The sequence below is a fragment of the Protopterus annectens genome, chromosome 16.part0 (genome assembly GCF_019279795.1).
Source record: "Protopterus annectens isolate FY-2018-M chromosome 16.part0, PAN1.0, whole genome shotgun sequence".
Lineage (NCBI taxonomy): Eukaryota > Metazoa > Chordata > Ceratodontiformes > Protopteridae > Protopterus > Protopterus annectens.
Window position 1 is genome coordinate 714,235,033 of NC_056750.1, and position 16,933 is coordinate 714,251,965.

At 39.9% G+C, this 16,933-nt stretch overlaps 1 protein-coding gene across 2 annotated transcripts in view; it reads right to left on the minus strand.

The window, feature by feature from the left end:
• Nucleotides 1-16,933, minus strand: part of LOC122790475 (zinc finger protein 521-like) — a 3,214,752-nt gene that overhangs the window by 1,419,413 nt on the left and 1,778,406 nt on the right. For both annotated transcript variants that reach the window (XM_044058016.1, XM_044058015.1), the window contains exon 17: nt 10,757-10,873. In XM_044058016.1, coding sequence (XP_043913951.1) covers nt 10,757-10,873 — 117 coding nt within the window. The remainder of the gene's footprint in view (nt 1-10,756; nt 10,874-16,933) is intronic.

Here is a 16,933-nt window from a genome sequence, read left to right on the forward strand (position 1 = left end):
GCTGGCAAAGTACAGTTTTGTACCTACCATAAACGTAGATGCTCGAGTGCTAATACAGCTGCAGTCGTAACAGATGGGTTCTCCTGCCGTCAGGCAGGTCCTCGGTCGGCCGAATTCCAAAGTCTAGGTCCGGCGTCAGTTGTCTTCGCTTCTTCCCTGACGTCAGTGCGACAGGGGTATACAAGAACCAGCCGACACCATTTTCTTCAGTTTTTCTTGCCCCAGATGTCAGGTGCCCCCAGAAGGAAGGCAATACATAAATTTGTGTAAAAAACAATGCCATATAATCAAAATACAGTAGTGCAAGCAAATACATCATGAATGAATACCCCAATCAGGTTTGTATGAGGAGGTGTTAGCCAATAGGCCTGTCCCAAGAGGGGAAGGAGGGAGGGAAACCTGGACTGCAGCTGTATTAGCACTCCAACATCTACATTTATGGTAGGTACAAAACTGCACTATGTTCATCGTGCATACAGCTGCAGTCATAACAGATGGGTAGAATCCCAAAGCTAAGAAAGGGGCGGTAGGCACTAGGTGGAACTAGGAGGAGCCAGAATGCCCTGCAAGACTGCAGTGGCAAAGCCTGCTCTAGATTTGGAGTATAATGGAAGGTGGTAGTGCTTGGAGAAGGTATGCACAGAACTCCAAGTGGCTGCTTCCAAAATATCTTTGGTAGGAACTCCTCTGAGAAAAGCTGCAGAGGTAGCCGTGGCCCTTGTGGAGAGATCTGATGCCTGTAGGTACAATTTTGCCATGAAAAGAATAACAAAAGCATATGCAGTGGGCTATACATTTTGAGATTGTCTGTTTGGAAATTGGTTTCCCTTGAGCTCCTGTAGCATAGGACACAAAGAGCTGTTCTGATTTTTCTGAAAGGCTTTGTTCTGTCCAAATAATAACGCAGTTGTCTGCGAATGTCCAAGGAATGTAGTAATCTCTTCCCCTTTGTTTTGAGGATTAGGATAAAAGGTAGGTAAGTGTATAGCCTGATTCAAAGCTACCCTGGATACCACTTTTGGCATAAAGGACGGGTTGGTTCGTAAGGAAACTCTGACCTGATGGAAGATGATAAAAGGCTGCACAGCCATGAGAGCTTGTAGTTCCGATACCCTATGAGCTGAGGTAATAGCCAGAAGGAAGGCTGTTTTCCAGGACAAATATTGCAAATATGTTGAAGCAGCTGTCTCAAAAGGAGGCAAGGTCAGCCTTTCTAGAATGAAATTGAGATCCCAAGCAGGTATTCGTTGTTTCCTTGGGGGTTTTAGATTCTTAGCCCCGCTGAGGAACTGTCTTAAGAGGGGGTGAGAGAATAAAGGTGGATCAGTGTTATATTCTACAGAAATGGCTGAGGCATGGATTTTGATGGAGAAGAATGAAAGTCCACTGCTTAGCAGCTCAGCTAGATACTGTAATATTTGAGGTAAATTCAGTTTTCCAAGATCCTGGCCCTTTTTCTCATTCCAGGCACAAAACCGTTTCCATTTTGTGGAGTAAGCTTTTCTAGTAGACGGCCTTCTGGCCTCCAAAATGACATCCTGCACCTCCTTGGAGAGTAGGGTCTGTTGTGATGCTAAGGAATCTTCCATGCGGCTAGATTGAGTGTTTTTAGCTGACTGTGAAGAGTTTTAAAGCTGTGCTGAGTTAGAAGAAGAGGCATTAGAGGCAGGGTCCATGGTGGGGAATGCGTCAGGCTCCTCAGGAGTGGGTACCAGTGTTGTCTTGGCCAGTCTGGAGCAATGAGAATCATCTTTGGTCTGTCTGCTCTGGTTTTTAATAGAACTTTGGGCAGCAGAGGAAGAGGTGGGAAGGCATAAACTGTCAATGATGTCCAACTGAAAGAGAGCGTCCACTCTCCAGGCCTTTGGATGAAAAATCCTTGAGCAGAATTTTGTCAATTGGTGATATTTGTGGGAGGCAAATAGATCCATATCTGGCCTTCCCCATGCTTGAATTATCTCTGTAAAAACTTGAGGATGCAACTTCCATTCATGTGGATCTGTCATATTTCTGCTTAGGTTGTCTGCCAGCGTGTTTTCCTTACCTAGCAAGTACTGTGCTAGAAGTTCGATTTGTAAGTCCAGAGCCATGTTCCAAAGTGACATGGCCAGCCTGCATAGGGGGTATGAAGGGGTTCCTCCTTGTTAATGTACCACATTACTGTGGTGTTGTCCGTCCTTATCAATAGTTGACCTGGTTGTAGAACGTCTTTGAAAGCTATAATAGCATTTATTACTGCTAGCATTTCCTTTTGATTGATGTGAAGGTGCTTTTCTTTTTGGGACCATTTGCCCTGAATGCACCGATCTGTCATGTGTGCCCCCCAGGCGTAGTCCGAGGCGTCTGTTGTGATGACTTGATTTGCTTGAGGCTTGCTGAATGGGAGACCTGTGTTTGTTTGGCATGCTTGAGCCCACCACAGAAATTCCTTTTGAGACATGGAATTAGTGGTATTACTGTTTCCAAACTGTGGCTGTGTTCAGACCATAGGTTTTTCAGGTACCATTGAAGTTTCCTCATATGCAGCTTTGCACATGGGATTAGTAAGATGCAAGATGCCATGAATCCCAGAGCCTGCAGGATTTTCCTTGCAGTCAGTCTGGTGAAATTTGCTAGTGTTCTGAAGTATTGAGTTAGTTGCCCCTGCTTCTCTGGCGTGAGGTAGGCATTCTGGGTGTTTGTGTCCAAGTTGGCACCCAGGAAAATTATTTTCCGAGAGGGTATCAGCCTTGATTTCTTTTTGTTGACTGTGTATCCCAGAGAATTCAACAACATTATTACATAAGCCAGATGTTTCAGAAGTATGTGCTTGCTGTCCGCTTGGATCAGGCAGTCGTCCAAATAGGGGTATATTTGTATCCCTTGAAGTCTGTAGTAGGCAATTACTGATGCCAGGCATTTCGTGAATACTCTAGGCGCAGTAGATAAGCCAAAGGGCAATGCAGAGAATTGATAATGGGTTGAACCTGCAAGAAATCTGAGGTATCTTCTGCAATTTTGTCTGATTGGGACATGCAGGTATGCCTCCTTGAGGTCCAATGTTACCAGCCAAGACTCCTTGACCAGCATGGGAAGAAGCTGCTGTAAAGTGATCATCTTGAATTTTGGTACGAGTAAGAATGTGTTTAGGATGGATAGGTCCAAAATAGGTCTCCAATCTTTTCCCTTCCTTGGTACCAGGAATAGTCTGGAATAAAAACCTTGACCTTGTTCGTGAGTAGGTACCTCTTGAATAGCTTTCATGTCTATGAGATCTGAAATTTGCCTATGTGCCTCTGCCCTTTGATTGTGTGGCAGGTTTGGCATGCCTCTCATTTTTGGAAGGGTGTGAAAATGGAATCTGTAGCCTCTGTTTATAATGTCCAGGATCCATTTGTCTTTTGTGACAATATGCCAATTTTTTTGAAAATAATGCCAGTTTTCCGCCTAAGGGTGCTTCCATTTGAGCCTTGCTTGGCATGCAAAGGGCAAAGTCATTGGGCTTGCTTTCTGAATGGCTGCGAACTATCCTCACCACCTCTTTGTGTAGGAGCTTGCCATTGTCTGCCTCTAAACGATCCTTGGGATTGCCCTCTGCCCCTCGGGCGCCTGTATCTACCTCTTTGGGGTCTGACCGTGGCTGGAAAGGACCAATTTTTGGAAGGCCAATTTCTACTGAAACATGGGGGTTGTACCTGTAGAAAATCTTTCACTGTTTGCATTGATTTAGCCTTTTCCTCAATTTTTCTTAATACCTCCTCAGCATTAGCACCAAATAATACATCCTTTTGTAGAGGAGCATCTAGTAATTTAGCTTTGACATGATCTGGTAAGGTTTGTTCCTTGAGCCAGGCATGTCTACGTATGACTGATCCTTTAACAGCAGCTCTACATAAGGCCTCTAGAGCATCAAAACCACATTGCAAGGTATGTTTACCCACTTGTTCTGCACTATGCATCAAATCCTGCAACTCCTTCAAGTCTGGTTGTTCAGGTTGTGACATTTTACTTCTCAATAGTGATAACAGAAACTGTTGGTACTTTAGCATATGTAACTGGCAGTTTAATGCCCTCATGGTTAAGGTGGATGAGGTATATACCTTTTTTCCCCACCTTTCTAAGGATCTGGAATCTCTCTCGGAAGGTAATGGATTTTTAGCAGTGGAGGCCTTAATTCCCTTGGGGTCCTGTGAGATAGTTTCTGGGTCAGCAGCATGGCTTTTGTATAGAAATTGGTGTGAGTCAGGAACCCGGTAGTACCCGTCAGGCTTGACTGGGGCTGGAGGTAAAGAATCCAGGTTAAGGCAGGCCTCCGAGTACACATCATCTAGTATGTCCAAGACAGGAGGTATAGCCAGAGGCCTGTGCTGAGGTAGCAAGAGAAATTCCCTAAGCCTTTTCTTGGAATCTGAATACTCTTGGCCTTCCCAGTGGAAGTGTTCCCTTAAGGTATGCAAGGTTTCCCCAAACGAGTAATCCTCTGGGGGGGGGGGGGGATACAGAGGGAATGGACTTCTCTGCATCAGAATCTTCAAAAGGGGAGTAAGAATGTTCCTGTTCCTCAGAGTGCTCTGATATAATGGAGCCCTGATCAGAGGAGGGGGATTCTTCCTCCACTCTGGGCCTTTTGTCCGGTGGGGGGGGGTTGACAACCAATGATAAGAGTAATTAAATCCTCAGCCATTTTAAGCATCTGTTTTTTAGGCATGGGGCCTGGAGATGGGCCCTGTGTAGCTTGTCTCTTAGAATGCATGGCTGCTTTAGACTTAGTGAAAGCCTTGATGGAAAAAGAAGAGGAAGGTCTGAAGACACCTTGAGAGGAGGCAGACCTGTCCACATTTTGAGATTCACCACCAAGAGTGGCTTCGGTATCTGTAGTCGGGGCGGTGGGCCGAGGAGCCTGCGACCCCGGGCACAGAAGACACTGCCAATAAAGTGTCGTCAGTAGTCAGGGGCTGCGTAGGCGCCTCGCTGAGAACCGGACCACCTGTAGTTGGCTTTGGCTTGGTGTCGGTAGAGGCCGCGGACCTCGTGTGTCGGTCTTTATCTTTGCGCTTTTTAGACAAAACTGGAGTCGGAGTATCCGACGACATAATATAGTTAAATTTTTTGCCAAAATAATGCTGGGCGAACTCCGCCCGATGCTTAATGGTGCGTTTGTTGAATGTAGCACAAAAATGACAGACCGAGACGTCGTGGTCTGGGCCTAAACAAGGAATACAGAGGGAATGGAAATCCTTATGCGGTATTTGCTTCCCACATGAACTACAATTATTAACTTTGTCTGACATCGGTCTGAGGCAAGAAAAGTTTCCCCAACGGGGTACTTAGCTTTCAAAAAGACTTCGGTTGCAAAATTTTCGTAATTTCAGGAGCTGGCCGACCGGCACTTGCGAACTGCTTCTGCTTCGAGCACCACGCGGCAAGAAAGACTGAAGAAAATGGCATCGGCTGGTTCTTTTATACCCCTGTCACACTGATGTCAGGGAAGAAGCGACGATAACCGACACCGGACCTAGACTTTGGAATTCGGCCGACCGAGGACCCGCCTGACGGCAGGAGAACCCATCTGTTATGACTACAGCTGTATGCACGATGAACATCGTGTGGAAATGAAATCTGTATCGCTGGGACACTATATTTAAAACCCATTTGTCCTGGGTTATGAGTTCACAGTTCTTTGCATGAAGAGCAATCTTTCCCCCCAAAGGGGTGGCTAAAAGGTAAGTGCTTGGTAATTTTAAAAGGAAGTCATTGAGACTGTTTACCATATGGTGGGGGTGTCCTGTTATTTCCAGATTTGGAAGTGGAGGCCCCTCATTGCTTAGTTGAGAGTCCCCTGGGACTGAAACCTGGTGCTTTTGATGTGTCAGGGTTTGGCTTGAGAGGATCTGGAAAGAGCTGGAAAAGACCAATTCTTAGTAGGCTAGTGCCTACTAAATCTTGGAGGCTGCACTTGTAAGAAATATTTAACAGTTTGCATAGATTTAGCTTTATCTTCCATCTTTTTTAAAACTTCTTCAGCCTTATTGCCAAACAGACGGCCCAGATTTAAAGGAGCATCGAACAATTTCGCTTTAACATGATTAGGCAAAGATTGCTCCTTAAGCCAAGCATGCCTTCTAAGCACAGACCCAGTAACAGCAGCCCTGCAAGAGGCCTCTAAAGAATCAAAACCACATTGCAAAGTATGTTTTCCAACTTGTTCAGCAAAATGCAATAAATCCTGTAAATCTTTATTTTCCACAAAGTCAGGAATCAAAATAATTTTCTGTTTAAGCAGTCCAATAATATGCTGTTGAAAGTTTAACATATGAACTTGGCAGTTTAAAGCCGAATGCCAAGGTTGCAGAAGTATAAGCCTTCTTACCCAATCTATCCAGTGCCCTGGAGTCTCTATCAAAAGGGGTAGGATTTTTAGCAGTAGAAGCCTTAATCCTCTTGGGCCCCTGAGAAATGGTTTCTGGATCTGCAACAGGATTTTTGAAAAGGAACTTGTGGGACTCAAGACCCCTGTAGTATATGTCAAAGTATCTGCCAGATTTACTAGGAGCCAGAGGCAGGGAATCAGGGGCCATACCGGATTCCAAAAATACATCAACAATGTCTAGTACAGGAGGTATAGCCAAGGGCCTATGCTGATGTAGAAGGAGGAAATCCCTAAGCCTCTTTTTTGAATCAGAAAATTCCTTACTTTCCCAGTGGAAATGCTCCCTTAAGGTATGCAAAGGTTTCCCAAAAGAAAAATCCTCAGGAGGGGAAACAGAGGGAATGGAATCCTCTGCATCAGAATCCTCATAAGTAGGTATGGACAAATCCAGGTCATTAGAAGAATCAGAAGAAACAGAAACCTGATCAGAAGAATCATAATCAAGCTCAGCCCTAGCCCTCTTAGAGGGGGGGTTGACTAACCCTGATTAAAGTAATTAGATCTTCAGCCATTTTGATCATTTGGGCCTAAACATGTGGCCTGAGCATCGGTTTTTTAGACATAAATCGAGATTTAGGCCTTAGTAATAAAGGTGAAGTAGATTTAATATGCAAGTTTGTAGGCCTGAATACATCCTCAGAAGACAGTGCCTGCACAGCAGGCTCAAGAACCATCCAAGGTAGAGACATCCGCGGGTTCCATAGGTGAAGCCTCTCGCGGCATACGGAACTCCGAATGATTCTCAGTAGAGGTCTGCGAATCAGACGTAGCAGGTTATCAGGGGCTGCGAAAGCACCTCACTGAGTACCGGCGAACTGGCGAATGGCTTAGGAGAAGCGTCATCGGCAGTTTTGGACCTCGGCGACCTGTCTCTATCTTTGCATTTTTTTGGAATCCCGGTAGTCGGATGGCTAACAGACGACATTTCTGGATAATTAAACCGAGAACCAAAATATTTAGCAGCAAAAATGTACCAACGACGGATAGTGCGGACAAAACCGACAGCAAGGTACGTCGTGGTTCGGGCCTAGGCAAGGAATACAGTATGAATGAAAATCTTTGTGAGGTATTTGCTTTCCACATGTAATGCAATTATTAACTTTTACTGACATTGGTAACGAGCAAGAAAAAGTTTCCCCAATGGGGTACTTTGCATTAAGTTGAAGACTTCGGTTCAGAAACTTGAAAACGAAAATTTTAGGAGTCGGCCAACCGGCACTTGTGAACTGCTTCTGCTTCGGGCACCGCACGGCAAGAAAGACTGATGTAATGGCATCAGATCCATGTTTTATACCCCTGATGACCTGACGTCATGGAAGAAGGGACAGCAACCGACACAGGACAGAAGACTTTGTTAATCATGTCGACTGAGAGCAACCTGCCAGCAGATTACCCAAATGTAATGACTGCAACAGTGAAACACTAAGAACATCCTGGATTCTTTAACATTTGTCTCCATCATCTGATTTCCCTTTTTACAAATCCCAGAACTGGCGTTTGAAAAGACAATGGGTGATGATGTAGGGACCACAGAGATTTCATATAATATTGTATCTTTCTCATGTGGAGTCCTGCAAGCAGTGTCATGAGAATCGTGGACGATACCAAGAGACCCACAATACTGAGGTATTCCCTCACTGAGACAGACGTCTTGGTGGAAAACCCCTGGAATAGAGTAAAATATAGACCTGTTTTTTTTTTCCTCCTGTGGAAGAAAAGCTCTTTGTAATGAGGTGTCCAGCAGGCATTCCAGAAACACAATCCTGTGAGAAGGAGTCAGAAAAGACTTTTGAATATTCTATAATCGGATGCATGTTTTATAGCCCTGATGACCTGACGTCATGGAAGAAGGAACAGCGACCGACGCAGGACCCAAGACTTAGTTAATCAGGCCGACTGAAGGCTACCTGCAAGCAGATAACCCAATTGTAATGACTGCAACAGTGAAACACGAAGAATATCAACTCTCTATTCAACTCTATGAAGTACAACTTCACTACCTTGGAGAAGGGAAGGCAAGAGAAGTCATCTTTCTAAGTCTAAGTTTATCAAATGACTTTCTCAAAAGCAGTGTTCTGGATGCTACATGGGGGTGGATTGCACTAGAACTCCAAGACCACCTCAAAGCTACTTATAGGGGGATATTCCTCAAAGTCAAATCTTTTACCAGCAAAAGGAAGGCAAAACATACAGCATCTTGGGGATCAGAGACTACTACAAGGACTGCCTTCAACAGAAGAAGCTATGATTAGTGCATGGCCTCATAATTTTATTTTTTTCCTCTTTAGTCAAACTCTGGCATGAAACTGAGCAAAAGATTTATTAGCTCACCATCACAGACTGACATCATCTATGAAGTAAAGTACTCTTCCAGCTTTTTCTTGCCTATTTCTATTGTTTGATATTCCAAGACTCTTTACTGCAAGTTCTGGAAAAGCAAAACTGAATGAGCAAAATCACAAACTATCATACCATGTCTGAGACTGTTGTTTCACAGAGTATTCCCCTTTTCTCCAAGACATAGTGATCTTGGGAGATTATACAAGTTTACAAATGGGGGGGCTTTCCCCCTACAAAAAAAAAAAAACCTTTAAAGGAGAACAATGTTATTCGACATTTGCTGTTTTCATGCATTTTCATATAATATATATGAATATATCAGCAAACTGCGAACACAAACAAATCATCTTGCATTCAAGCGTATAATGATCTACTTATATACACTAACTCTGAGATCGCACAACAGCAGGGTTAAGGGCAAATCACTTAACCTACTGCAACACGATCCAATGCAAAAGCCTGCCAGCAGAAACTTCATGTAACAGAACATTTGCTCGAAAGTATTCACTTTTTTCTTTTACATTAGTAAAAAGCATTTGCGCATGTGAACGTTCAGTCTTTTCAACTGTAAGCATATATATTTTTTCTAAATAAGTCAAAGGCTTGCATTTATGATTCCCAGAAGTACAACAGAGAGCCAGGCCAAGCTTGGACAATTTTGTCAATCTTTCAGTGTCTTTCCCATGCAAAAAGTCCTAACATATTGTAGGTCCTAGCTGGTTACCTGGCTAACAGAAGAACATTTCAATTGTGGTTAATTCCTCTGTCTTGTCTCACTAACTGCTATGATAAACTCTGGTGTCCTGATCCTGAATTTGATAAAACAACTAATAGCTAAAGAATGAACAAATGAATGAATGAAATGTGAGTCCTCCAAAGATTCACAGGTTCATGGGTACCAAACTAAGTGCCCCTGTAAACCATTTTAAGCCTAAACAATTTTCCTTTGTGAGAATCAAACCCTGTACCTCTTTGTCTGTGATTGATTGCTTCAACCAATGAGAAAAAATGTGAAACTGAATAAAGAAAATAAAAATAAACAGGAAAACAAATGTGGTAAGACGAAATGCAGAAAGTTTTTTTTTTCCATGGGTATGGTTAAGCTGAATACTTGGGGAGAACAAAGTTAACAAGCTGAAGATGATACTACAGAGTGCCTGTTGTTCAGACAGCAACCAGCTTTCATCAGTTACAATTCACAAAATTTTATTAACTGGAAAAATAAAAAAATAATGTTAGCAGGATTTTCCAGTTGGGAACACTTCTCCTAGAAGGAAAAAATACCTTTTAAAACTGAAAAGATTTGCCTGCACTTGTGAATATGTTGGCCACCTTTAAGGTGTCACTTCAACAGCCTTCTGGGAAAACTGCATGAACTGCTGCACATCTTCACTATGGATTTCCTATACAAGTGTAAAATCTGCACTGAACGGCCTGAAAAGGGTGGTCCCTTCTAAAACACATGCCTTTTGACCTACAAAGTTCATGCAGCCCGAGTTTCTACAAGGGGCTGCACTAGATTACAAAAGCTGAGACACTAAAAAAAAGATGGATGGTATCTGTTCTCTGTGCAGAAGACAATCGTAAGAATCCTCCATCTTGGCAGGTTAGGGACTACGAGTGTATCTAGTTTTTCATAACTGCCTTCAAAAAGGTAAATTGTACTGCACTGGATACTGATAAAATTAATTTATAATGCCTGGACTTATTTTCAGTCATCATGAACAATAAGACTAAGATGTAAATATATTTAATTTAAAATGTTAGTACTTTAAGGATGTTGCGTCGTACAATACATTCTCAGCCATTTTATTTAGCAAACAGCATATATATTTAATGAAAATCTTTTCTTTGCAGTATATGCATATTTATTTACTAAGTTATTAATTTGGAACTTTCAATGTGCTTTACACACTTATGAGTAAATTATAGAATACTGACACTGACATTATATCAAAATCCATATAATGAAGGAGATAAACTTAGATTAACCTCATTAAAACTTACAAGTCAGATTGGCAGCTTCCATACAATTAAAGCTAGGAGGTTCTGATTTTATAGTAAAAGATGGAAAACCCACAGCAATATTACTAGCGTTGCCTTTATCTGCCCGGAATGGGAAGCCTAAGTGGAAACAAAAGGAATTTACAATATATCAGCCACTTAATGTATACAAACAACACATTCAAATATAAGATTTGTTAAGAGAAGGCAAGTAATACAACTTTATTACTATGTCTTGCAAGCAGCTAATCAAATAAAAATAATTTAAAATAATCTGGTGGTCAGAACTTGGTTTCATATTTTTTTTCTTTTTATCCTAAAGTCCATCCAAATGAAAACAAGTGATAAAAATGAAAACAAAGAAAAAACGTTTCTTACTGTGCTTATTACTCATGATTAGCGAATAATTAAGATGAACAATGCGGAACAATTTTGTATGACATAATGTGCTTGCTGTCTCAGCAGAACTTGGAAACAGACTCTTTATGGTATAACATCAATATTATAACATTAATGCAAATGTAACCCCAACTTGGCAACATAAAAAACTGCAACAGTGCCGACTTTCTGATGTATTAACTTTACACTTAAAAGAAAGCATTCAAAGGAGTTATCTTAAGATATCAACATTTGCAGAAAAAATACAAAAAGCTCCATGATAAATGAATGAAAATGTGAATATAAAAACATTTCTCACTATGAACCTATGAATTATAACTGTTTTCATGTAGCATAAATAGTAAAAAAAAAAAAAATAGTAAAGAAATGGCAATGCATTCATTATGAGACAAATGAACCACAACTGTACCAATGATGTTATAACTTAGAACCACAAAATGCATTCAAATGTGATATGTTCGCCACTCCAGTGGCACAAATGAATAAAGCCCTGACTACGGCTCAAGTGACCAGTGTTCAGTTAGCAGCTCAGGTATCTAATGGAGTGGCAGAGAGAAATGGGTCATGCCAATTCTGGGAAATGGCTGTGAGGGCATTCCCCTTGATGCTCCTGGAGGGAAGTGGGTTTGTACAAGGGAAGGTGCACTCTATGAAGGGTATAAGGTTGAAGCACTACCAGAGTATTTGTGGAAGTAATACACTCCAAATACGTTTGCCCCCATGACGCAAACCAAGCAACCAAAGGAAAAAGGGTAACCTAGGGGTACGGCGTAAAGAGAACCTTCCTCCTTGCACGTTAGGAAAAGCAACCTCCTCGACAGATACCTTTAACATCCGTGTTGGTCTGGGTCAGAATTCAGTGACAGTGTGGGGTAGAAGGTCTGGCAGACTCAGAGTTGGATGTGGTGGTACTGGGGATGGTTGCTTGAATGAAGCAGGGGTGAAAAAGTATCCCAAAAATGTTACAAAGAGGTGTGCAACTTAAAGGTTCTACTCAAACAAATAATACAGACACACACACATACAAATATATATATATATATATATATATATATATATGTGGTTTCCCTTCAGAATCTATAACTACTGAAACCCCGACTTTCAGTAGCCCGAGACCAGAAACGCAAAAGTGCAGAATACCGAAACTCCAGAAGCGTGAAATTCAAAATCCTGAAGTTTGGAGATTTTGAATTAGCGGTTCTGGTGTTGCAGTGTGTGAGTGCGTGGTTGGAGATAAAGGTAAGTGTTTGTGTTTTACGGGTTGTGGATAGGGGGTTTAGGGTGTGTCTGTGTGTTTTGTTAGTGTGATGTGTGTGCGTGAGGGGAATGTAGCTTGTGTGATGGTGTTTTGTGTGTTTGTCTATGTAGTGCGACCTCAAAGTTAGTATATTTAAGTAGGGGTGTGTGGGGGGTGCAGTCCCCCACATGGGGAGTGCAGGGGGGGTTGCCAACCTGCTTGTATGTAGGGTAGGAGTTTGTGTATGTGTAGGGAGGTGTATGTTTGTGTCTGCAGTATGTTTAGTGTAGAAGTCGTGATTTTCAATTTTGCGCTTCTGGGGTTTCGGGTTTATGGATTTTCGGCTTCAGGGTCTCGAGATACTGAAATTTGGGATTACAGTATTTTGAGATTATGAAGTGAAAACATATAAATATATATACATACACACACACAGATATATATACACACACACACATAGATATATATAGATATATATATAGATATATATAGATAGATATATATAGATATATATATAGATATATATAGATACATATATAGATATATATAGATATATATATAGATATATATAGATATATATATATACATATGTATATATACATATACATATATATATATATATATATATATATATATATATATGTATATATAGATATACACAGATATATATATGTATATATAATATATATATATATATATATATATATATATATACAGACAGATAAATATATAGATATGTACGTATAGATATATATATATATATATATATATGTATATATATAGATATATATATATATATATATATATATATATATATAGATATATATATATATATATATATATATATGTTGAAAACAGTCTCCCAACAACAACGTGCAAGTCAAAGTCTTTAAATAAATGAATAATCCAGGAAATCAGCCAGGAACGTTGCTGAATGAATTATTTAATACAATGAAACTAAAGATACACGTAAGCGCTTTCACAGTTCAAGCCGCTTCATCAGACGTAACAATTAGATAAAGCGTTATTACCTTATTTATAGAAAATTCAAAAGTCTTAATTGATTAATTAAATAGTAATTAAATACATTATTCTAAAAGTAACATTGACATCAACAGACTGAATCCAAAAATTCTTCATCATATTTAACGACAAATACTGTCTTAATTGATAAAATATGATATCTATAGTACTAAATTAATAATTCATGTATTTAAAACAAATAAATGTTACATTATCCTATAAAACCATTCATATCTAAATATTCACTTCAATGGTCTTATAGGATAATGTAACATTTATTTGTTTTAAATACATTAATTATTAATTTAATTGTTACGTCTGATGAAGCGGCTTGGACCGTGAAAGTGCTTACGTGTATCTTTAGTTTCATTGTATTAAATAATTCATTCAGCAACGTTCCTGGCTGATTTCCTGGATTATTCATTTATTTAAAGACTTTGACTTGCACGCTGTTGTTGGGAGACTGTTTTCAACGTATCATTCGTTTTTTGGGTTGCTGTGTAAAAACAATTACTAATCTTATGGAGATGGCAGACACGGCAAATTTGGGGAATAAAGAGAGACATGGTGATGTTAATACCAGACTACGTGGTTTTTTAATGGACACTTCGAATCCGCTTATGAATGCGGAAGTGAATCCACTTGAGAATAACGTGGCAATGAGTAGAGGTAATGAACAAGAGATATGGCTGTTAAAAAAGAACATAGAAAATGACACTTATAAGTTTAAGTGTTTACAGTGCCAGCGCTTCCATTTGGAAGCATGTATGAATTTGAATATTGTTCCGAGGGGTTTAAGGGTATTGAATATGTCCTCCTACGGAACAGTATATACAGAATTATTAACTCAATGGCGGCAAATAAACCTTAACACGAGCAAAGCCTATGTGAGGCTACTCATAGAATTTTATTCACCTATAGAGGATGGCCTGAAAACAGATATATTGCGACAACAGGAGGAATTGTATGGACTGTATGGTGATGGTCCAGCAGAGGTTTTTATACAAGAGATGGTAGAAAAGATTGAAAGATATGAAACAAAACTCTTGGAATACAAAAAGAAAAAGTTATCATGAGTCCTTGATGACTTTAAGAAACAGAATGTCTTTATGTGGCCCAAGGACATTGAAAAAGTGGCTGGAAGCATAATGTCCCAGGATACAGCTATGCAGCGTGTAGCTGTACGACAGAAAGCTAATATGGAGATCAGACCCCCGAAGAGCATGGAAGGTGCAGCAAGGAAGCATCACATTAGAGCAGAGAGACTGGAGACGGATGCCAATACGGAAGTAATCACACTTCTGGATACAAAAACAGTATTTGAAACTGTTGCTTCACCACAGGCAGTGGGTTCGGTTTACTCGACACCTATGGAGGAAACCGTTGATGGAGAAATGGAGATCCATAGTAATCCTGATGTTCGAAGAAAGTTGATAGCGGATGGAGTACATGGACATGAATTCCCGTTTTTTCCGCTTCCTATATGAGTAGGGAGAAAAAAGTCTCAGGACCTGGACAATCCGAAAGGGCAGAAAAGGAAGGAAGCACCCCAACAACAGGTATGCACAATCAAAAAGATGTGGTCACAAAGGGATTAGTATGGAACATTTCCAGTTACAATTTAACGGACACAGAAACTGGAATTATAAATAAAGGACTTGGTTTTATACCAACATGTAACATAGGAGTAAGTGAAGCTATTGTTTCTTTACGAATGTTTGCAAGGAATGTTGGGTTGAAAATGACGTTGGGTATGAATGCAACAAGTAATGTTGGTTTAAAGAAAAAAAGTATATATACACCAGCATTACCAGCAAACACAGAAATTTTTGTAAAAGCCGTTGAAAATGATATATATAATGATGAAAATTTTACTGTAGGGCTGAATGAATCTAACATTACTAAGATAGAAAATAAAGCGTTGAATGACCTCAAGAAAAATAGTAATATTGTGATTAGACCCTCAGATAAGGGGGGTCCTACGGTGATAATGGATACCTTGTATTACTATAATACAATGATGGAAATGCTTAGTACTGAAGCATATGAAAAAAATAGAGAATGAGGCCATAATAATTTTAATAGAAAATGTAAATAGGTCCCTTACAGAATGTTTGAAGCTACAAGTCCTGACAAAAGAATTATACGATTATTTTAAAGTTGAATATCCCATTATACCTAGGATGCATGGCTTGCCCAAAATCCATAAGCACCCCACACTTCCAAAATTTAGACCTGTAGTGGCAGGAGCTGGCTGGATAACAGTAGCAATATCTGTATATCTGGATCAAGAACTAAAACACGTATTAACAGGCTATCAGCAGGTTTTAAGAGACACAGAACACTTTCTGAAAGATCTGTACGTGTTTGACTCAACAAGGGACAGGGCAGATAGTACTATAATAGTAACCCTGGATGTTGAGTCACTTTTCACTTGCATATACAATGAAGCAGGAATACTCGTATTGCATAATTTGTTGAGAACAGATTGTAATTTTGACAAATTAAAAGCTGACTTTATATGTTATTTGTTGGAACTAGTATTGGATAATAATATCTTCCTATTTCAAGACACAGCGTATAAACAAAGGAGTGGCGTGGCGATGGGCACAAGCTGTGCCAACGCATACGCAAATTTAATTATGGTTGCATGGGAAAAGGAAAATTTATTAGGACAACCCAATGTAATATTTCATCGACGACCTTTTTTTAATTTGGAGGGGGACAATGAATGAGTTAATGGATTTTTACAGGACATTGAATAACACAAATGATTTTTTAAAATTCACTATACAATATTCGATAGATAGTATTAGCTTCTTAGATGTGAAATTAATGATGAATAATGGTATTTTAACAACAATGGTATATAGAAAACCGTGTTACTGTCCTGCTTTTTTGAACCGCACAAGCATGCATAACCCTATGCTGTTTAACAATATAATAAAAGGACAGACATTAAGGTTGGCACGACTGTGCTGTGATGACAATATTTTGTCAGCTGAATTGCAGAAATTGAAGAATGATTTTATGGGGAGAGGGTATAGTGAAGCTGATATTGATCTAATATGTAAGCAAGTGTGTGCTAAAAGAAAAACGCAAGCCAAACCGTATTTTTCGAGAAAGCAAGAAAACAATGTGACCGTTAGTAATATAAATGACAAAAGAACGAGAGTAAATTTGATATTACCGTATGGTAATAATATACAAAGAGTAAAAACAGTCATAGAAAATAATTGGAATATCTTGCTCACTGATGAAAAAACAGAAGAAGTGGTTGGTAAACGTCCCTGCTATGTTTATAAGAACTCTAAGAACTCAAAGCAACAGCTATGCTATCGTACTATGGCACCATCTAAAGTAGAGAACATAGGAATCCCTAGATATAATGGTACGAAAAAATGTAATAACTGTAATCAGTGTGCGCACATTGATGAATCAAGATTCTTTAGGCATCCGGACACCAGGAGACTTTGGGAACTAAGGGTGAATGGCTCATGTGATTCCAGAAACCTAGTGTA